At 64.4% G+C, this 22002-nt stretch overlaps 2 protein-coding genes across 2 annotated transcripts in view; one reads left to right on the forward strand and one right to left on the reverse strand.

Annotated features, from left to right (window-relative positions):
* Positions 1–501: 501 nt before the first annotated feature.
* LOC136789328 (sarcoplasmic reticulum histidine-rich calcium-binding protein-like) lies at positions 502–4458 on the forward strand. Its single transcript, XM_066989373.1, has 5 exons — positions 502–1529; positions 2598–2666; positions 2754–2808; positions 4200–4236; positions 4351–4458. The coding sequence occupies exons 1-5, from the start codon at positions 666–668 to the stop codon at positions 4385–4387; spliced, it is 1062 nt and encodes a 353-aa protein (XP_066845474.1). The 5' UTR covers positions 502–665; the 3' UTR covers positions 4388–4458.
* A 2781-nt stretch (positions 4459–7239) lies between these two features.
* Positions 7240–22002, reverse strand: part of LOC125181853 (liprin-alpha-3-like) — a 37153-nt gene continuing 22390 nt past the window's right edge. The window contains 12 exon segments of the mRNA XM_066989438.1: positions 7240–7443; positions 8336–8404; positions 11668–11753; positions 11756–11842; positions 13283–13313; positions 13315–13381; positions 14487–14662; positions 16409–16435; positions 16562–16624; positions 17788–17988; positions 20085–20166; positions 21028–21122. Coding sequence (XP_066845539.1) covers positions 7240–7443; positions 8336–8404; positions 11668–11753; positions 11756–11842; positions 13283–13313; positions 13315–13381; positions 14487–14662; positions 16409–16435; positions 16562–16624; positions 17788–17988; positions 20085–20166; positions 21028–21122 — 1188 coding nt within the window.

A 22002-nucleotide genomic window follows, 5' to 3' on the forward strand; every position in this document is an offset into this window, starting at 1 on the left:
CCCCCTATTTATAGCCAAGGGAATTCCCCCCGCCTTGGGAACTTGGCCGGGGGGGGGGGGGGCACCCGTGCGCCCAGTGCCCCCCCCCCAATAAAAAATATATTGCCCCCCCCCCAAATATTTCCCCCCCAATATTGCCCCCCCAAATATTGCCCCCTAAAAAATATTGCCCCCCCCAAAATATTGATCCCCTCAAGAAAATATTGCCCCCGAAAATATTGCCCCCCCCCAAAATATTGCCCCCCCAGAAAATTTTGCCCCCCCCATATTGCCCCCCCCCAAGAAAATTTTGCCCTCCCCCGAAAATGGAATGGAATTTTTTTTTGGGGGGGGGGGGTAAAACGCCCCCCCCCCGCTCTGCTTTGGGTCTATTTATAGCCGGGGGGGGGGGCCGCGGGGGGCACCTGGGGCCGTCGCTCAGAGCCCGGCAGCCATGGCCGGGCCCCGGCTCCTTTGGGTGCTGCTGGGGCTGCTCCTGGCCCCCCGGCACCCCCGGGCAGCGGGGGGTCCCGGCCCCCCCAGGCCTGGGGGGCACGGGGGGGGCGGGGAGGGGCCCCCCCCCAAAATCGCCCCGGCGACGGGGGATTCCCCCTGCCCTACGGGGGGGCCGGGGGGGAGACCCCGGCGAGCGTCGCCGTGGCGACGAGGAGGGGGGCACCGTCGCCATGACGACCGGCAGCGCGGCCATCGTCACGGCGACGGCCTCGGTGACCCCCGGGCGTCACCACGGTGACGGCGACGACCTCGGTGACCCCCATGGCCATCGCCATGGCAACAACCCCCATGGCCATCACCATGGCGACGACCTCGGTGACCTCCATGGCCATCACCATAGCGACAGCGACGACCTCGGTGACCTCCGTGGCCATCGCCATGGCAACGACCCCTATGGCCATCACCATAGCGACGGCGATGACCTCGGTGACCTCCGTGGCCATCCCCATGGCGACGGTGACGACCTCGGTGACCCCCATGGGCATCGCCATGGCAACGACCCCCATGGCCATCACCATGGCGACGACCTCGGTGACCCCCACGGCCATCACCATGGCGACGACCCCCATGGCCACCGCCATAGCAACGACCCCCATGGCCATCACCATGACGGCGACCTCGGTGACCCCCAAGGCCATCACCATGGCAACAACCCCCATGGCCATCACCATGACGACGACCTCGGTGACCCCCACGGCCATCGCCATGGCAACAACCCCCATGGCCATCACCATCACCATGACGACGACCTCGGTGACCCCCACGGCCATCGCCATGGCGACGACCCCCGCGACCGTCACCATGACGACGACCTCGGTGACCCCCGCGGCCGTCACCACGGCGACCAGGAGCATCCCCAGGGCCGTCGCCATGGCGACGCTGACCCTGGGAGCTCGGAGGAGGAGGAGGAGGAGGAGGAGGGGGAGGGGGAGGAAGGGCACGGGGACAGCTCCGAGGAGGAGGAGGAGGAGGAGGAGGAGGCCGAAGGCCGCTACCGGCCCGGCTCCATCTGCCGCTACTGCGCCTTCTGCGAGGTACGGGGGGGGAACAACCCCCCCCCCCCGGGACCCCCCCCAAAAAAACCTTGGGGACCCCCAGAAGCCCCTTGGGACCCCCCCCCGATGCCCCTTGGGGACCCCCCCCAAAAAAATCTTGGGGAACCCCCCCCGCTTGCCCCTTGTGACCCCTCCCCCCCCCGCACGCCCCTTGTGACCCCCCCCCCCGCACCCTGACCCCTTTGGGACCCCCCTCGGATCCCTCTTGACCCCCCCCCCCATTGCTCCCCCCCCTTAGGGTCCCCCCCGACCCCTTGGGGCCCCCCCCCAGAAGCCCCTTGGGACCCCCCCCCGATGCCCCTTGGGGACCCCCCCCCCCAAAAATCCCCTTGGGACCCCCCCCCCCAAAGGGTCCCCACTGCCCCCTTGGGACCCCCCCCCCCAAAAAAACCCCTTGGGGATTCCCCCCCGAAACCCCTTGGGGACCCCCTGGGTGCCCCCCTTGTGTTCCCCCCCCCCAAAAAAAACCCTTGGGGACCCCCCCCGGGGTGGGGGTCCCGTGTCTGTGTGTGCCCCCCCCCCCCCCCCCACTTGGGGTCACCTCGGGGACACCCCCTGTGCCCCCCCATTTTATGACCCCCCCCATGTGACCCCCCCCTTTTTGTCCCCCCCCATTGTGACCCCCCCCTTGTGCCCCCCCTTGTGCCCCCCCTTTTGTGCCCCCCCCTTTTGTCCTCCCCTTTGTCCCCCCCTTGTGCCCCCCCATTTTCTGCCCCCATTTTCTGCCCCCACTTTTGTCCCCCCAATGTGCCCCCCATTTTGTCCCCCCCATTGTCGCCCTTGTGCCCCCCATTTTGTGCCCCCCTTTTGTCCCCCCAATGTGGCCCCCCATTGTGCCCCCCCATTTTTGTGCCCCCCCATTTTTGTGCCCCCCCCTTTTTGTGCCCCCCCTTTTGTCCTCCCCCATTGTGCCCCCCCATTGTGCCCCCCCCATTTTTGTGCCCCCCATTTTCCCCCCATTGTGTCCCCCCCCTTGTGCCCCCCCCATTTTGTGCCCCCCCCCCCCATTTTGTGCCCCCCCCATTTTTGTGCCCCCCCCCCCCCCAGCACTGCCAGGTCTGCGAGCGCTGCCCCTGCGCCGAGGGGGACCCCGGCGAGCACTGCCCCCACTGCCAGGTAATGGGGGGGGGGGGCACAAATTATGGGGGGGGGGGGCACACGGGGGGGGGCACCCCTGACCCCCCCTCGATTTGTGCCCCCCAGGGCTGCCAGTTCTGCTACCTCTGCCCCCTGCTCTGCGACACCGCCTGCCAGCCCGGTGAGGGGGGGGCGACCCCTCCGTGACCCCCCCCCCAAAATCCCCTGGGATCCCCCCCCAAAATCCCTGGGAACCCTCCCCCCCCCCAAAATCTCTGGGACCCCCCCCCAAAAATCACTGAGACCCCCCCAAAATCTCTGGGACTCCCCCAAAATCTCTGGGACCCCCCCGAATTCTCTGGGACCCCCCCGAAAATCACTGGGACCCCCCCCCCAAGATCTCTGGGACTCCCCCAAAATCTCTGGGACCTCCCCCCAAAATCTCTGGGACCCCCCCCCCAAAAATCCCTGGGACCCCTCCCAACCCCTCTGGGACCCCCCCCCCGAAAATTTCTGGGACCCCCCCCCCCCCCACCAAAATCCCTGGGACCCCCCCAAAATCTCTGGGACCCCCCCAAATTTCTGGGACCCCCCCCCAAATCTCTGTGGGACCCCCCCAAAATCTCTGGGACCCCGCCAACCTCTGTGGGACCCCCCCAAAAATTTCTGGGACCCCCCCCCCCAAATCTCTGGGACACCCCCAAAATCTCTGGGACTCCCCCAAAATCCCTGTGGGACCCCCCCCCCCAATTCTCTGGGACCCCCCCGAAAATCACTGGGACCCCCCCCAAAAATCTCTGGGACTCCCCCAAAATCTCTGGGACCCCCCCAAAAAAATCTCTGGGACCCCCCCCCCCAAAAATCCCTGGGACCCCTCCCAACCCCTCTGGGACCCCCCCCAAATCTCTGTGGGACCCCCCACCCCCCAAAATCCCTGGGACCCCCCCCCGGGACCCTCCCCGAAAATCTCTGGGACCCCCCCCGAAAATCACTGGGACCCCCCCCCAAAATCCCTTGGACCACCCACCCCAAAAATCTCTGGGACCTCCCCCCGAAAATCTCTGGGACCCCCCCAAATTTCTGGGACCCCCCCCCAAAATCCCTGGGACCCCCCCGAACAATCTCTGGGACCCCCCCCAAATTTCTGGGACCCCCCCCCAAAATCTTTAGGACCCCCCCCAAAATCCCTGGGACCCCTCCCAACCCCTCTGGGACCCCCCCGAAAATTTCTGGGACCCCCCCCCCACCAAAATCTCTGGGACCCCCCCAAATTTCTGGGACCCCCCCCAAATCTCTGTGGGACCCCCAAAATCTCTGGGACCCCCCGAACCTCTGTGGGACCCCCCCCCAAAAATTTCTGGGACCCCCCCCCCAAAAATCTCTAGGACCCCCCCCCCCCCAAAACCTCTGGCCCCCCCCCCCAAAAAAATCCCTGGGACCCCCCCGAAAAATCCCTGGGACCCCCCCCCCCCCCAAAATCCCCCCCGGCCCCTCCCCCCCCCCGGTGCCCCCCCCCATTTTTTTTTTTGGGGGGGGACTCCCTGACCCCCCCCCCATTCCCCCCCCTTGCAGGCAGCCTCCTGGACGAGTTCTCGGGGGCCCTCCTCCAGTAAGTGCCCCCCCCATTTTTTTTTGGGGGGGGGGGGCCACGACCCCCCCCGACCCCCCCCCCCCCCCCCAAAAATTTGGGCCCCCCCCCCCTCATTTATTTCCCCCCCCCCAGGTCACTCGCCACCATCTTCGAGCCGCCGGAAGCCTGAGAGCGTGGGGGGCCCCCCCCCCCCCAAAAAATCCCCCCCCCCCAAAATCCCCCCATTAAAATTCGCCCCCCCCCCAAAAAAAATGGGGGGGGGGGCAATAAAATATTTGAAACACTGAAAATTTCCTTGGGGGGGGGCACAAAATGGGGTAAAATGGGTCTGAAGGGGGGGGGGGCAGGGTTTTAACGGGGGGGGGGGCCTGACCGTGCCCCCCCCCCCAATAATTTATTTTTGGGGGAAAAACTCCGAATTCGCCGTTTTTGTGCTTTTTTTTTTTCCCCGTTTTTAATTCGTTGTTTTTTTTTCATGCAAAACCGCCCCCCCCCGGAGGAAAATTAAAAACGCCCCCCCCCCCCCGCTGCCCCCCCCCCCCATTTTTTTTTGGGGGGGGGCCGCGAAGGCAGCGGGGGGGGGGGGGGTGCGCCCCCCCCCCCTTGTAGCAGCAGAACCGGAGCCGGTTCAAATTTTTTGGGGGGGGGGGGGGCACGGGGGGGGGGCGCAGGCTTCATCCGTCGGCGTTCCTGGAAGGGGGGGGGGATAAATGAGGGGGGGCAAAATAATTCAACCCCCCCCCCAAAAAAATTGCCCCCCCCTTTTTATCCCCCCCCCAACCCATCAAGTGGGGGGGGGGTAAAAATTGCCCCCATTTTGCCCCCCCCCCCATTTCCCCCCAGGACCCCCCTAAATTGCCCCCCCCTAAATTCCCCCCCCCCTAAATTCCCCCCCCCCCCCAAAAAAATTGCCCCCCCCCCCCAAAAAATCGCCCCCATTTTATCACCCCCCCAACCCAACAAATGGGGGGGGGGGGGCAAAATTGCCCCCTATTTTGCCCCCCCCCCCATTGCCCCCCCCCCCAGGACCCCCCCAAATTGTCCCCCCCTCCCAAATCGCGCCCCCCCCCCCCAAAAAAAATTGCCCCCCCCTCACCGCTAGCAGGAGTAGGTCCGCACGGAGACCCCGTCCCCCGCTGGGGGGCACTGGAGTTACCTGCGGGGGGGGGGGCAAAAAGGGTCAGGACCCCCCCCTCCCCAAAAGCACCCCCCCCCGACCCCCACGGGGCTGTGCCCCCCCCCATATTTTTGTGTCCCCCCCCCATATTTCTGCCCCCCCATAACCCCTTTGTGCCCCCCAACCCCTTTGTGCCCCCCCATTTTATTTCTGTGCCCCCCCATTTTATTTCTGCCCCCCCCCCATATTTTTGTGCCCCCATAACCCCTCGGCCCCCCCCTTAAGGCTTTTCTGCCCCCCCACAACCCCTTTTTGCCCCCCTGTAACCCCTTTGTGCCCCCCATTTTAATTCTCTGCCCCCCATTTTATTTCTGCCCCCCCCCCCCATATTTTTGTGCCCCCCCCGTAACCCCTCGCCCCCCCTTAAGGCTTTTCTGCCCCCCCATAACCCCTTTGTGCCCCCATTTTAATTTTCTGCCCCCCATTTTATTTCTCTGCCCCCCATTTTATTTCTCTGCCCCCCATTTTATTTCTGTGTCCCACCCAATATTTTTGCCCCCCCGTAACCCCTTGCCCCCCTTAAGGCTTTTCTGCCCCCCCAACCCCTTTTTGCCCCCCCATAGCCCCTTTGTGCCCCCCCATTTTAATTCTCTGCCCCCCCATTTTATTTTTGTGCCCCCATTTTATTTCTCTGCCCCCATTTTATTTCTGGGCCCCCCATTTTATTTCTGTGCCCCCCAATATTGTTGTGCCCCCCATAACCCCTCGCCCCCCCTTAAGGCTTTTCTGCCCCCATCACCCCTTTCTGCCCCCCATAACCCCTTTGTGCCCCCCCCCATTTTAATTCTCTGCCCCCCCATTTTGTTTCTGGGCCCCCCATTTTATTTCTGTGCCCCCCCAATATTTTTGGCCCCCCCGTAACCCCTTGCCCCCCATCACCCCTTTCTGCCCCCCCATAACCCCTTTGTGCCCCCCATTTTATTTCTGTGCCCCCCTTTTATTTTTTTGCCCCCCATTTTATTTCTCTGCCCCCCATTTTATTTCTGGCCCCCCCCCATATTTTTGTGCCCCCCCATAACCCCTCGCCCCCCCTTAAGGCTTTTCTGCCCCCCATAACCCCTTTGTGCCCCCCATTTTAATTCTCTGCCCCCCCATTTTATTCTCTGGGCCCCCCCATTTTATTTCTGTGCCCCCCCATTTTATTTCTGTGCCCCCCATTTTATTTCTCTGCCCCCCCCATTTTATTTCTGTGCCCCCCCCCCATATTTCTGTGCCCCCCCTGTAACCCCTCGCCCCCCCTTAAGGCTTTTCTGCCCCCCCATAACCCCTTTTTGCCCCCCTATAACCCCTTTGTGCCCCCCATTTTAATTTTCTGCCCCCATTTTATTTCTCTGCCCCCCCATTTTATTTCTGTGCCCCCCCCAATATTTTTGGCCCCCCCGTAACCCCTCGCCCCCCCTTAAAGCTTTTCTGCCCCCCCATAACCCCTTTTTGCCCCCCATAACCCATTTCTGTGCCCCCTTTTACCCCCCCATTTTATTTCTGTGCCCCCCCATTTTATTTCTGGGCCCCCCCATTTTATTTCTGTGCCCCCCCATAACCCCTCGCCCCCCCCTTAAGGCTTTTCTGCCCCCCCATAACCCCTTTTTGCCCCCCATTTTAATTCTTTGCCCCCCCATTTTAATTCTCTGCCCCCCCATTTTATTTCTCTGCCCCCCCATTTTATTTCTGTGCCCCCCCAATATTTTTGCCCCCCCCGTAACCCCTTGCCCCCCCCAAGGCTTTTCTGCCCCCCCATAACCCCTTTTTGCCCCCCTATAACCCCTTTGTGCCCCCCCATTTTAATTCTCTGCCCCCCATTTTAATTCTCTGCCCCCCCCATTTTATTTCTGGGCCCCCCCATTTTATTTCTGCGCCCCCCATTTTATTTCTGCCCCCCCCTCACCGTCAGGCTGCAGCTTGCGCAGCTGCAGGGCCGGGGGGGCCACGGGCCCGCTGCGGAAGTTGGGGGGCAGCATCTCGGCGGCGTCGGGGCCCCCCCCCCGCAGCTCCTTCTCCCGCAGCAGCTTACGCCACGACGGCGAGCGGCTGAAGGCCTTGGCTCCGTCCTGGGGGGGGGCAAAAAAATTCGGGGGGGCAAAAAATATATCCCCCCCCCTTCGTTTTGCCCCCCATTAAAAAAAATGGGGTTAGGGGGGTCTTTGGGGGGGCTGGGGGGGGAAGGGGTTGGGGGGGGGGGTTGGGGGGGCAAAAGGCTCTTTCCTGGAGGGGGGGGCAAAAAAAATTGGGGGGGGCAAGAATATGTCCCCCCCCTTCGTTTTGCCCCCCCCATTAAAAAAAAATGGGGTTGAGAGGGGGTTTTTGGGGGGGCTGGGGGAAAAGTGGGTCTGGGGGCATGAGACATGGGGGGGGGCACAAGGCCTCCAGTCCTGGGGGGGGGCAAAAATCGTGGGGGGGGGCAAGAGTCATGTCCCCCCTTTTTTTGCTCCCCCCATAAATAAAAATGGGGTTATGGGGTTCTTTGGGGGCTGGGGGGAAAGAAGGGTTGGGGGGGGCTGGGGGGAGACACGAGGCTCTTTCCTGGAGGGGGGGCAAGAAAATTCGGGGGGGGGCAAAAAATATATCCCCCCCTTCCTTTTGCCCCCCCCCCCATTAAAAAAAATGGGGTTAGGGGGGTCTTTGGGGGGCTGGGGGGGGGGGGAAGGATTTTGGGGGGGGGTCGTGTCGTATGGGGGGGTCGGGGGCAGAAGGTGGGGGGGGGGGGGGTCTCGGGGGGCACAAGGAAATGGGGGGGGCCCGGGGGGGTCTCAGAGGGGGTCTCGGGGGGCACCATCCTGGGGGGGGGAAGGGTTTGGGGGGATTTGGGGTCACGGTTATGGGGGGGGGGGCGGGAGGGGGTCTGGGGGGGGTCTCGGGGGGGGGGTCCTGGGGGGTCCTGGGGGGGTCTTGGGGGGTCTTGGGGGGGGGTCTGGGGGGCCCGGGGGGGGCGGGGGGGCCCACCTCGTCCAGGCGCCGCTCGGTGCCGGCGCTGAGCAGGGCGCTGAACTCCTTCTCCAGCAGCTGCCGGGCCTGGGGGGGGCACGGGGGTCGGGGGGGCTGAGCACCCCCAGTCCCAGCCCAGTGCTCCCAGTTTACCTCCCAGTGCCTCCCAGTGCCTCCCAGTTCCCATTCTCCCCCTATTTTCCCCTAAATCCGCCCCCATTTCCCCCTAAATCCCCCCAAATCCCCTCCGTTTCCCCTCCCAGTCCCTCCCAGTGTCCCCAGTTCCCCTCCCAGTCCCTCCCAGTATCCCCAGTTCCCCTCCCAGTCCCTCCCAGTGCTCCCAGTTCCCCTCAAACCCCCCAATTTCCCCCCAAGTCCCCCCCCCATTTCCTATCCCAGTCCCTCCCAACCCCTCCCAGTACCCCCAGTTCCCCTCCCAGTCCCTCCCAGTACCCCCAGTTCCCCTCCCAGTCCCTCCCAGTGCTCCCAGTTCCCCTCCCAGTGCTCCCAGTTCCCCCCAAATCCCCTCCATTTCCTCCCAAATCCCCCTAATTCCCCCCAAAATCCCCCCATTTGCCCCGAAACCCTCCCCATTTCCCCTCCCAGTCCTTCCCAGTCCCTCCCAGTGCTCCCAGTTACCCTCCCAGTCCCTCCCAGTCCCCCCAGTTCCCCTCCCAGTCCCTCCCAGTGCTCCCAGTTCCCCTCCCAGTGCTCCCAGTTCCCCCCAAATCCCCCCATTTCCTCCCAAATCCCCCTAATTCCCCCCAAAATCCCCCCATTTGCCCCAAAACCCTCCCCATTTCCCCTCCCAGTCCTTCCCAGTCCCTCCCAGTGTCCCCAGTTCCCCTCCCAGTCCCTCCCAGTACCCCCAGTTCCCCTCCCAGTCCCTCCCCAGTGCTCCCAGTTCTCCCCAAATCCCCCCATTTCCTCCCAAATCCCCCCTAATTCCCCCCAAAATCCCCCCATTTGCCCCAAAACCCTCCCCATTTCCCCTCCCAGTCCTTCCCAGTCCTTCCCAGTCCCTCCCAGTCCCCCCAGTTCCCCTCCCAGTGCTCCCAGTTCCCCCCAAATCCCCTCCATTTCCTCCCAAATCCCCCCTAATTCCCCCCTAAATCCCCCATTTGCCCCAAAACCCTCCCCATTTCCCCTCCCAGTCCTTCCCAGTCCCTCCCAGTGACCCCGTATCCCTCCTCCCAGTCCCTCCCAGTGCTCCCAGTTCCCCTCAAATCCTCCCTGTTTCCCCCTAAATGCCCTTATTTCCCCCCAAATATCCCCCATTTCCCCTCCCAGTCCCTCCCCAGTCCTTCCCAGTCCCTCCCAGTGACCCCATATCCCTCCTCCCAGTCCCTCCCAGTGCTCCCAGTTCCCCTCCCAGTCCCTCCCAGTGCTCCCAGTTCCCCCCCAAATCCCCCTATTTCTCCCCATAGCCCCCGTTTGCCCCCAAATCTCCCTCATTTCCCCTCCCAGTCCCTCCCAGTGCCTCCCAGTGCTCCCAGTTCCCCTCATATCCCCCATTTCCCCTCCCAGCCCCTCCCAGTGCTCCCAGTTCCCCCCAAATCCCCCCTATTTCTCCCCATAGCCCCCGTTTGCCCCCAAATCTCCCCCATTTCCCCTCCCAGTCCCTCCCAGTGCCTCCCAGTGCTTCCAGTTCCCCTCATATCCCCCCATTTCCCCTCCCAGTCCCTCCCAGTGCTCCCAGTCCCCCCAAATCCCCTTTATTTCTCCCCATAGCCCCCTGTTTGCCCCCAAATCCCCCCAGTTTCCCCTCCCAGTGCCTCCCAGTGCCTCCCAGTTCCCCATCTGGGTGTTCTGGGTGGGGGTCTGCAGCAGCAGGGCCAGGTCAGCCCAGTCAAAGGTGTTGGCGAGGGCCAGCAGCCCCCATTTTCCCCCAAATCCCCCCATTTCCCCCTAAATTCCCCCCCAATCCCCCCCATTTCCCCTCCCAGTCCTTCCCAGTCCCTCCCAGTGACCCCCGTATCCCCCCTCCCAGTCCCTCCCAGTCCCTCCCAGTGCTCCCAGTTCCCCTCAAATCCTCCCTATTTCCCCCTAAATGCCCCCTATTTCCCCCCAAATCCCCCCAAATCCCCCCAGTTCCCCTCCCAGTCCTTCCCAGTCCCTCCCAGTGACCCCACATCCCCCCTCCCAGTGCCTCCCAGTCCCTCCCAGTGTTCCCAGTTCCCCCCATATCCCCCCTAGTTCCCCTCCCCAGTGCTCCCAGTTTGCCCCTCAAATCCCCCATTTCCACTCCCAGTCCTTCCCAGTCCCTCCCAGTCCCTCCCAGTTCCCCTCCCAGTCCCTCCCAGTGCTCCCAGTTCCCCTCATATCCCCTCCATTTCCCCTCCCAGTCCTTCCCAGTCCCTCCCGGTGCTCCCAGTTCCCCTCCCAGTCCCTCCCAGTGCTCCCAGTTCCCCTCATATCCCCTCCATTTCCCCTCCCAGTCCCTCCCAGTGCTCCCAGTTCCCCTCCCAGTCCCTCCCAAGCCCCCCATTTCCCCTCCCAGTCCTTCCCAGTGCTCCCAGTTCCCCCCAAATCCCCCCTTTTTCTCCCTGTAGCCCCCCTATTTCCCCCCAAATCACCCCCATTTCCCCTCCCAGTCCCTCCCAGTGCCTCCCAGTTCCCCAGCTGGGTGTTCTGGGTGGGGGGGCTGCAGCAGCAGGGCCAGGTCGGCCCAGTCGAAGGTGTCGGCGAGGGCCAGCAGCCCCCCATTTTCCCCCAAATCCCCCCCATTTCCCCTCTCAGTGCTCCCAGTTCCCCTCATATCCCCCCCATTTCCCCTCCCAGTCCTTCCCAGTCCCTCCCAGTCCCCCCAGTTCCCCTCCCAGTCCCTCCCAGTGCTGCCAGTTCCCCTCATATCCCCTCCATTTCCCCTCTCAGTCCTTCCCAGTCCCTCCCAGTGCTCCCAGTTCCCCTCATATCCCCCCCATTTCCCCTCCCAGTCCCTCCCAGTGCTCCCAGTTCCCCTCCCAGTCCCTCCCAAGCCCCCCATTTCCCCTCCCAGTCCCTCCCAGTGCTCCCAGCTCCCCCCAAATCCCCCCTTTTTCTCCCTGTAGCCCCCCTATATCCCCCCAAATCCCCCCCATTTCCCCTCCCCAGTCCCTCCCAGTGCCTCCCAGTCCCTCCCAGTCCCCCCCAGTCCCTCCCAGTCCCCCCAGTTCCCCTCCCAGTCCCTCCCAGTCCCCCCCAGTTCCCCTCCCAGTCCCCTCCCAGTGCTCCCCAGTTCCCCTCATATCCCCCCATTTCCCCTCCCAGTCCTTCCCAGTCCCTCCCAGTCCCTCCCAGTCCCCCCATATCCCATCTCCCAGTGCCTCCCAGTGCCTCCCAGTCCCTCCCAGTGCCTCCCAGTCCCCAACCTGGGTGTTCTGGGTGGGGATCTGCAGCAGCAGGGCCAGGTCGGCCCAGTCGAAGGTGTCGTCGAGGGCGAGCAGCGCGCCGTGCACCCGCTCTCGCCCAGGTTGCGGGCGAACTCCTTGAGGCCCACGCTCTGCACCCACGCCGTCACCCGCTCGTTGGACCACACCACCACGTCTGGGGACAGCGGCACTGACCCCAGGACCCCCCCCCCCCGGGACCCCCACCCCCGAGGGAACCCCCCCAGACCCCCCCCCGGGACCCCCCCCGGGACCCCCTCCGGGACCGCTCAGGACACCCTTAGGACCCCCCAGGACCCCCAAACCCCCTGCAAGACCCCCAGAACCCCCCCAAAACCCCTCAGGACCCCCCCAAAACCCCCAGGACCCCCCAGGACCCCCAAACCCCCTCCAAGAACCCTCCAGAACCCCCCCAACCCCCCCAACCCCCCCAAACCCCTCAGGACTCCCCCCCAAAGCCCCCCAGGACCCCCCAAAACCCCCCAACCCCCCCAGGACCCCCAACCCCCCCCAAAACCCCCAGGACCCCCCCAAAACCCCCCCAGAACCCCTCAGGAACCCCCCAAAGCCCCTCAGGACCCCCCCAGGATCCCCCCCAGAACCCCCCTAACCCCCCCCAGGACCCCCCAAAACCCCCCCAAACCCCTCAGGACCCCCCAAAACCCCCAGGACCCCCCCAAAACCACCCCAACCCCTCAGGACCCCCCAAAGCCCCTCAGAAACCCCCAGAACCCCTCCGAAACCCACCAGGACCCCCAGAACCCCCCAAAGCCCCTCAGGACCCCCCAAAACCCCCCAACCCCCCCCAAAACCCCCCCAGGACCCCCTCAGAACCCCCCAAAGCCCCTCAGGACCCCCCAGAACCCCCCAGGACCCCCCAGGATCCCCCCAGAATCCCCCCAGGACCCCCCAAACCCCCCCCCCAACCCCCCCCCCCCAAACCCCCTCAGGACCCCCCAAAACCCCCCAGGACCCCCTCAGGACCCCCCAGAACCCCCACCCCCAGAACCCCCAGGACCCCCCAGAACCCCCAGAATCCCCCCGGACCCCCCAGAACCCCCCCAACCCCCCCAGGACCCCCTCAGAACCCCCCAAACCCCTCAGGACCCCCCCCCCCAGGACCCCCAACCCCCCAAAGCCCCCAGGACCCCCCCCAAAACCCCCCAACCCCCCAGGACCCCCAAACCCCCAAAACCCCCAGAACCCCCCCCAAAATCCCCCAGGACCCCCCAGGACCCCCCAGAACCCCTCAGGACCCCCCAAAGCCCCCCAGGACCCCCCAGAACCCCTCAGGACCCCCCAAAGCCCCTCAGGACCCCCCCCAGGATCCCCCTCAGAATCCCCCCGGACCCCCCAAACCCCCCCCAAATCCCCCCAAACCCCTCAGGACCCCCCAAAACCCCCCAACCCCCCCAGGACCCCCAACCCCCCCCCAAAACCCCCAGAACCCCCCATCCCCCCCAGGACCCCCTCAGAACCCCCCAAAGCCCCTCAGGACCCCCCAAAGCCCCTCAGGACCCCCCAGGACCCCCCCAAAGCCCCCCAGGACCCCCCAGGACCCCCCAGGACCCCAGGACCCCCCCGGCCCCCCTTGCACCCGTGCTCTGCGCCTGGCTCTCCTCCCTCCTCCCGCTCCAGCTCCTTGCGGTCGTAGTTGAGGCGCTTGAGGCAGAGGATGCCGTAGTGCAGGCTCACCCTGGGGGGGGGGGCCGGGGGGGTCACGGGGGGGGGGTCACTTTTTTGGGGGGGGGCTCATTTTTTTAGGGTGGGTCCCCAGGGCTGGGGGGGGGGGGTTCCCCATCCCTTCGGTGGGGCCTGGGATTGGGGTCACCCCACCCCCCCGCCCCCATTCGCAGGTGGGGTTTGGGGGGGGCATCCCCATGCCCCCCCCCAATTTTGTGCCCCCCCCCCATATTTTGTGCCCCCCCCCCTTACCAACAGAAGGCTCCCACCACCTCGAGCCGCCCCCGCACCCACCTCTTGCTGTGATGCTCCCCATGCGGTCGCCCCCCATGTCCCCCATACCCCCCAAACCCCCCGACCCCCCATTTTATAACCCCCATTTCATGCCCCCCCCCATATTTTGTGCCCCCCTTACCAACAGAAGGCTCCCACCACCTCGAGCCACCCCCACACCCACCTCTTGCTGTGATGCTCGAGCACGTGGGCATCCCCCCATATCCCCCATACCCCCCAAACCCCCCCAAACCCCCCAAGTGCCCCCACGACCCCCCCATTTTATAACCCCCCATTTCATGCCCCCCCACCCATATTTTGTGCCCCCCCCCACTTACCAACAGAAGGCTCCCACCACCTCGAGCCACCCCCACCTCTTGCCGTGATGCTCGAGCATGTGGGCATCCCCCATGTCCCCCAAACCCCCCAAACCCCCATACCCCCTAAGTGCCCCCCACGACCCCACCCATTTTATAACCCCCATTTCATGCCCCCCCCCCATATTTTGTGCCCCCCCCCTACCAACAGAAGGATCCCACCACCTCGAGCCACCCCCACCTCTTGCCGTGATGCTCGAGCACGTGGGCATCCCCCCATGTCCCCCATACCCCCCAACCCCCCCCCCATACCCCCCAAACCCCCCCACGACCCCCATTTTATAACCCCCATTTCATAACCCCCATATTTTGTGCCCCCCCTTACCAACAGAAGGATCCCACCACCTCGAGCCACCCCTACCTTTTGCCGTGATGCTCGAGCACGTGGGCATCCCCCCATGCCCCCCCATGCCCCCCCCCCGATTTTTTTTGCCCCCCCCCCCGATTTTTGCCCCCCCCCCCCCGTACCGATGGAAGGAGTCGACCATCTTGAGCTGCCCGCGCAGCTCCTTCTTGCTGAGGTGGTCGAGCATGCGGGCGTCCACCAGCGACTCCATGAAGTAGCTGCGGTACTGGGGCAGCCCCAGGCTGGGCAGCCACTCGTTGCCCACCCACTCGTGGTTCATGTCCCCGTAGGCCAGGATCTGGGGGGGGGGACGGGACACGGGGGGGGTCGGTGACACCCGGTCCTGTGCTTGTGCGAGGCGCCGTCCTCGTGCGAGGCGCCGTCCTCGTGCGAGGCGCCAGGCTAATGCAAAGAGCTGTCCTCGTGCAAGGGGCTGTGTTTGTGCAAGGGGCTATACTTGGGCAAGGGGCTGTCCTCGTGTAAGGGCCTGTGCTTGTGCAAGGGGCTGTGCTTGTGCAAGGGGCTGTGCTTGTGCAAGGGGCTGTCCTCGTGTAAGGGCCTGTGCTTGTGCAAGGGGCTGTGCTTGTGCAAGGGGCTGTCCTCGTGTAAGGGCCTGTGCTCGTGCAAGGGGCTGTCCTCGTGTAAGGGCCTGTGCTTGTGCAAGGCTCTGGCCTCGTGCAAGGCACCAGTCCTCGTGCAAGGCTGTGGCCTTCTATAAGGCTCTGTCCTCGTGCAAGGTCCTGTACTCGTGCAAGGCCCTGTACTCGTGCAAGGCCCTGTCCTAACACAAGGTCCTGTACTCGTGCAAAGCCCCTGCCCTCGTGCAAGGCTCTGGCCTCGTGCAAGGCTGTGGCCTTCTACAAGGCTCTGTCCTCGTGCAAGGCAGCAGTCCTCGTGCAAGGCTGTGTCCTTCTACAAGGCTCTGTCCTTGTGCAAGGTCCTGTCCTCGTGCAAGGCCCTGTCCTAACACAAGGTCCTGACCTTCGTGCAAAGCCCCTGTCCTCGTGTAAGGGGCTGTACTCGTGCAAGGCTCTGTCCTCGTGCAAGGCACCAGTCCTCGTGCAAGGCTGTGGCCTTCTACAAGGCTCTGTCCTTGTGCAAGGTCCTGTACTCGTGCAAGGTCCTGTCCTAACACAAGGTCCTGTCCTCGTGCAAAGCCCCTGTCCTCGTGTAAGGGGCTGTACTCGTGCAAGGCACCAGTCTAGTGCAAGGCACTCTCCTAATGCAAAGCCCTGTCCTCGTGCAAGGCCCTGTCTTAACACAAGGTCCTGTCCTCGTGCAAAGCCCCTGGCCTCGTGTAAGGGGCTGTACTCGTGCAAGGCTCTGCCCTCGTGCAGAGGCATCAGTCCTCGTGCAAGGCTGTGTCCTTCTACAAGGCTCTGTCCTTGTGCAAGGTCCTGTCCTCGTGCAAGGCCCTGTCCTAACACAAGGTCCTGTCCTCGTGCAAAGCCCCTGTCCTCGTGCAAGGGGCTGTACTCGTGCAAGGCTCTGTCCTTGTGCAAAGCACCAGTCCTCGTGCAAGGCTGTGGCCTTCTACAAGGCTCTGTCCTCATGCAAGGTCCTGTACTCGTGCAAGGCCCTGTCCTAACCCAAGGTCCTGTCCTCGTGCAAAGCCCCTGTCCTCGTGTAAGGGGCTGTACTCGTGCAAGGCACCAGCCTAGTGCAAGGCACTCTCCTAATGCAAAGCCCTGTCCTCGTGCAAGGCTCTGTCTTAACACAAGGTCCTGTCCTCGTGCAAAGCCCTGGCCTCGTGCAAGGCTCTGTCCTTATGTAAGGGGCTGTCCTTGTGCAAAGCACCAGCCTAGTGCAAGGCCCTCACCTAATGCAAGGCCTTGTCCTCGTGCAAGACCCTGTCCTCGTGCAAGACCCTGTCCTCGTGCAAGGCTCTGCCCTTGTGCAAGGGTCTATCCTCGTGTAATGGCCTGTCCTCGTGCAAGGCCCTGTCGTAACACAAGGTCCTGACCTCGTGCAAAGCTCTGTCCTCGTGCAAGGCCCTGCCCTCGTGCGAGCCCCGTGCCCCCCCCCGGCGCCCCCCAAGCCCTACCTGCTCCCAGCTGATCTCCTTCGTCTCCTGGCAGCAGCAGGGGAGGAAGGGGAGAGGCGTCAGCGGGGCCCTGCCCCCCCCGCCCCCCCCCCCCGCCCCCAATCAGGCCCCCCACCCCCCATCCTCGTGCGTTGCACGCCGGCGCACACTCACTGGCTTGGTGGTGGCCGTCAGCGACTCCATCTCCTCGTGCGTCATCCACACGTTGCCCGTGGACTGCGGGGGGGGGGGGCATCAAGGGGTGGGGGGCGGTCAGGGCACGGAGAGGCCCCGTGCAAGGCCCTCGTGCAAGGCCGTGCAAGGTCCCCGTGGGAAATCAGCTAAGACCCCCGTGCAAGGCTCTCGTGCAAGGTCCCCATGCAAGGCAGCGCAAGGTCCGCGTGCAAGGTCCTCGTGCAAAGTTGTGCAAGGTCCCCATGCAAGGCAGTGCAAGGTCCGCGTGCACGATTCCTGTACAATGCAGTGCAAAACCCCCTTGTGCAAGGCTGTGCAAGGTCCTCGTGCAAGGAGGTGCAAGGTCCTCGCGCAAGGAGGTGCAAGGTCCCTGTGCAAGGCAGTGCCAAGCCCCCCGTGCGAGGCAGTGCCGAGCACCCCGTGCAAGCTCCCCGTACAAGCTCCTTGTGCAAGGCCCTCGTGTGAGGTTCCTCGTGCAAGGTCCTCGTGCAAGATCCTTGTGCAAAACAGCACAACCACTTGTGCCAGACACCCCAAAACCCCTTCACACCAATCCTCGTGGAACCACACCTTGTGCAAGCAACATCCCCACGCAGGATGTCACGAAGCTCCCGTGCAAGCTCCCCATGCAAAATCCTCGTGCAAGACCCTCGTGCGAGGTTCCTAGCGCAAGATCCTCGTGCAAAACAGCACCAGCCCTCATGCCGAGCGACACAAAACCCCTTTACACCGCGCATCGTGGCAGCAGGATGCCACGACGCTCCTCGTGCGAGCTCCCCGTGCAAGCTCCCCGTGCAAAATCCTCGTGCAAGACCCTCGTGCGAGGTTCCTCGTGCAAGATCCTCGTGCAAACCAGCCCAACCGCTTGTGCCAAGCAACACAACCCCCCCGCTTCACAGCACGCCACGTGCTCCCCGTGCGCCATCGCCGCCGTGCGGGGGGCACAACACAGCGCCCCATGCAAAGCCCTCGTGCGAGCTCCCCGTGCAAAATCCTCGTGCAAGACCCTCGTGCGAGGTTCCTAGCGCAAGATCCTTGTGCAAACCAACCCAACCACTTATGCCAAGCAACGCAACCCCCCCAGCTTCACACCACACCACGCGCTCCCCAAGCGCCATCGCCGCCGCCGCGCAGAGCCCTCGTGCGAGCTCCCCGTGCAAAATCCTCGTGCGAGACCCTCATGCGAAGCCCCCTGGTGAGCTCACCGTGCGCGAGGAGGCGGGGGCCGAGGGGCTGGTGAGCGACACCATCTCCTGGATGGCCAGGCGCAGCTTGAGGCGGTGCAGGGGGTTGCTGATGCCCAGCTCGCGCTGGATCTCCGTGTCCGACAGGTTGGCCATCACCGCCCCGCTGCGCACGTTGGCCCGGCAGGCGGCCACGTACCAGGCCGGCATCCCCACCCACAGCTGGGGGGGGGGCGGGGGTCAGTGCCGTGATGCCTGACACCCCCCGTACCCCCCCCCAGGAACGCCAGCACCCATGGGTGCCGGCACCCGGAGTATGGTGACCACCGTCCATGCGTGGTGGCACCCGATGAATGGGTTATTCACACCAGAATAACCCAAAACATGGGGGGGGCACCTAAAAAATGGGTTCTACCACCCCAAGAACACCCCCACCCATGGGTGCCGGCACCCAATGCATTGGTCACCAACCCCAGAACGCTCGCACCCATGGGTGCTGGCACCCAGCGTATGGGTGACCATCATCAAAAGGTCCCCATCTGGTTTGGGGTCACCGATGTGTGGGTTATCCCCCTAAAAATACCTCAAAACATGGGTGGGGGCACCCAAAATATGGGTTATCCCCCCCCAGAACGCCCCCACCCATGGGTGCTGGCACCCGGAGTATGGTGACCACCGTCCATGCGTGGTGGCACCCAATGAGTGGGTTATTCACCCCTAGATTACCCCAAAACATGGGTGGGGGCACCCAAAATATGGGCTCTACCACCCCAAGAACACCCCCACCCATGGGTGCCTGGCACCCAATGCATTGGTCACCAACCCCAGAACACTAGCACCCATGGGTGCTGGCACCCGGAGTATGGGTGACCACCATCAGAAGGTTCCCATATGCGTTTGGGGTCACCAATGAGAGGGTTATTCCCCCCAGAATACCCCAAAACATGGGTGGGGGCACCCAAAAATTGGGTTATACCCCCCAAGAACAGCCCCCACCCATGGGTGCTGGCACCCAATGCCATGGGTGACCAAACCCAGAATGCCCGCACCCATGCGTGCTGGCACCCGATGAGTGGGTTATACCCCTAGGATACCCCAAAACATGCGTGGTGGCACCCAATGAGTGGGTTATTCACCCCAAGAACACCCCAAAACATGGGTGCTGGCACCCAAAAATGGGCTCACCTAACCCCCCCCAGAACACCCCCACCCATGGGTGCCGGCACCCAACATATGGGTGACCACCACCAAAAGGTCCCCATCTGGTTTGGGGTCACCAATGAGAGGGTTATCCCCCCCAGAATACCCCAAAAAATGGGTGGGGGCACCCAAAATATGGGTTATCCCCCCCCAGAACGCCCCCACCCATGGGTGCTGGCACCCAATGCATTGGTCACCAACCCCAGAATGCCCGCACCCATGGGTGCTGGCACCCGATGAGTGGGTTGACCACCATCAAAAGGTCCCCAAATCATGGTTTGGGGTCACCTAAAAATGAGAGGCTCTATCCCCCCCAGAATACCCCAAAACATGGGTGGGGGCACCCAAAATATGCGTTATCACCAACCCCAGAACGCCCCCACCCATGGGTGCTGACACCCGGAGTATGGGTGACCACCGTCCATGCGTGGTGGCACCCGATGAGTGGGTTATACCCCCTAAAATACCCCAAAACATGGGGGGGGCACCCAAAAAATGGGCTCTACCACCCCAAGAACACGCCCACCCATGGGTGCTGGCACCCAATGCATTGGTCACCAACCCCGGAATGCCCGCACCCATGGGTGCTGGCACCCAAGCCATGGGTGACCACCATCCATGCGTGGGGTCACCCAATGAAGGGTTATTCACCCCAGAATACCCCAAAACATGGGTGGGGGCACCCAAAATATGGGTTATGCCCCCCAGGACTCCCCCACCCATGGGTGCTGGCACCCAACGTGTGGTTCCCCCCCCCCCGAACCCCCCCACCCAATTTTGGGGTCACCAACATGCACGTTCCCCCCTCCCCCCCAAGAACACCCCCACCCATGGGTGCCGGCACCCAAAACGTGGGTGTACCCCCCCAAATGTGGGTGACCGCCCCCAGGAGACCCCCACCCATGGGTGGGGGCACCCAAAATGTTGTTGACCCCCCCCCAAAAAAATGGGTGACCCCCCCCAGAACCCCCACACCCACTTTGGCCTCACCGACCTGCCCCTTACCCCCCAGAACGCCCCCACCCACCGGTGACCCCCCCCCAAAAGATGGGTGACCCCTTCCCAGGACCCCCCCCCCCCACCCATGGGTGGGGGGCACCCACGTCCCCCCCCCCCACCTCCAGCCAGGAGACCACGGTGGGCCCGTCCCAGGCGGCGAAGGGCAGCCCCTGCCGGCACGCCTCCTCCAGCAGCTCGTGCCTGGGGGGGGGGGCAGGTTTTTTTTGGGGGGGGGGCACCCAGAGACCCCCCCAGCACCCGTGACACCCCAATCTCCCCCCCCCCCCCAAATAGGTTCCTGGGAAAAAAAGCCCTAAAATGCCCCCAAATCTGCCCAAAGCCCCCCCAGACCCCCCCCAGGGAAGAATTTTGGACCCCCCCCCCAAGCCCCCCAACCCCCCCCCCAAGCCCCCCAACCCCCCCCAAGCCCCCCAAAAAACCCTAAGAGACCCCCCAGACCCCCCAAGCCCCCCAGCCCCCCAAAAAACCCTAAGAGACCCCCCCCAGACCCCCCAACCCCCCCCAAAAAGACCTCCCAAGGCCCCCCGACCCAGAACCCCCCCAAGAAACCCCCCCAGCCCCCCCAAGCCCCCAAAAAACCCTGAGACCCCCCAAGACCCCCCCCGCCCTAAAAAACACCCCCGAGAGCCCCCCAGACCCACAACCCCCCCCCAAAAAGACCTCCCAGACCCCCCCGACCCCCAAACCCCCCAAGAGACCCCCCCCAAAGCCCCCCAGACCCCAAAGCCCCCCAGACCTGGCCCCCCAAGAGCCCCCCCGAGCCTCCAGACCCCCAACCCCCCCAAAGCACCCCAAAACCTGCCCCCCCAGGTGCCCCCCAGGTTCCCCCCCCCAGGTGCCCCCCCAGGTGCCCCCCCCCAAATTGCCCCCCCAAAGCCCCCCAGCCCCCCCAAAAGACCTCCCAGCCCCCCCAGCCCCCAACCCCCCCAAATCACCCCAAAACCTGCCCCCCAAAGGTGCTCTCCCCCCCAAGGTGCCCCCCCCCAAAAGTGCCCCCCCCCCAAAAAAAGTGCCCCCCCCCAAAAAAAAGCCCCCCTCACTTTTTCTTGCTCCTGCAGATCCTTCTCCCCCGCCCCCGCCAGCTTGGCCAGCCCCAGGGCGTCCGGGGGGGGCAACTCCCTCCGAGGGGGTCCCGGCTGGGGGGGGGGGCACAAGGGACCCCTAATTATTGGGGGGGGCACCAAGGGGGGGGGGGGGGGGGTCATCGGGGGGGGGCACTAAGGGGGGGGGCCATCGGGGGCGGGTCTTAAGGGTGTTGGGGGGGCAGGGGAGGGCCCGGAGGGGTGTAAGGGGTGGTGTGGTGGGGGGGTAAAGGGGGTCCTGGGGGGTCTTTAAGGTGGGGGGGGTCCTGGGGGTCCTTAAATTGGGGGGGTCGCAGAGGGGGTCTTTAAGGTGGGGGGGTCCTGGGGGGTCCTTAAATGGGGGGTCCTGGGGGGTCTTTAAGGTGGGGGGGGGTCGCTGGGGGTCCTGGGGGGTCTTTAAATTGGGGGGGTCACTGGGGAGAGGGCCTGGGAGGGGGTCCTGGGGGGGGTCTTTAAGGTGGGGGGGTCCTGGGGGTCTTTAAATTGGGGGGTCCTGGGGGGGCCTGGGAGGGGTCCTTAAATTGGGGGGTCCTAGGGGGGGGTTTAAGGTGGGGGGTCCTGGGGGGGGTCCTGGGGGGGTCTTTAAGGTGGGGGGTCCTGGGGGGGTCCGGGGGGGGTCTTTAAGGTGGGGGGGTCTGGGGGGGTCCTTAAATTGGGGGGGTCCTGGGGGGGTCTTTAAGGTGAGAGGGGGGCCCTGGGGGGTCCTGGGGGTCTTTAAGGTGGGGGGGTCCTGGGGGGTCCTGGGGGGGGTCTTTAAGGTGGGGGGTCCTGGGGAGGGTCCTGGGGGGGGTCTTTAAGGTGGGGGGGTCCTGGGGGGTCCTTAAATTGGGGGGGGTGCTGGGGGTCCTTGGAGGGTCCTTAAATTGGGGGGGTCCTGGGGGGGGGTCTTTAAGGTGGGGGTCCTGGGGGGTCCTGGGGGGGGTCTTTAAGGTGG

The sequence above is a fragment of the Anser cygnoides genome, unplaced genomic scaffold (genome assembly GCF_040182565.1).
Source record: "Anser cygnoides isolate HZ-2024a breed goose unplaced genomic scaffold, Taihu_goose_T2T_genome scaffold_44_1, whole genome shotgun sequence".
Taxonomy (NCBI): domain Eukaryota; kingdom Metazoa; phylum Chordata; class Aves; order Anseriformes; family Anatidae; genus Anser; species Anser cygnoides.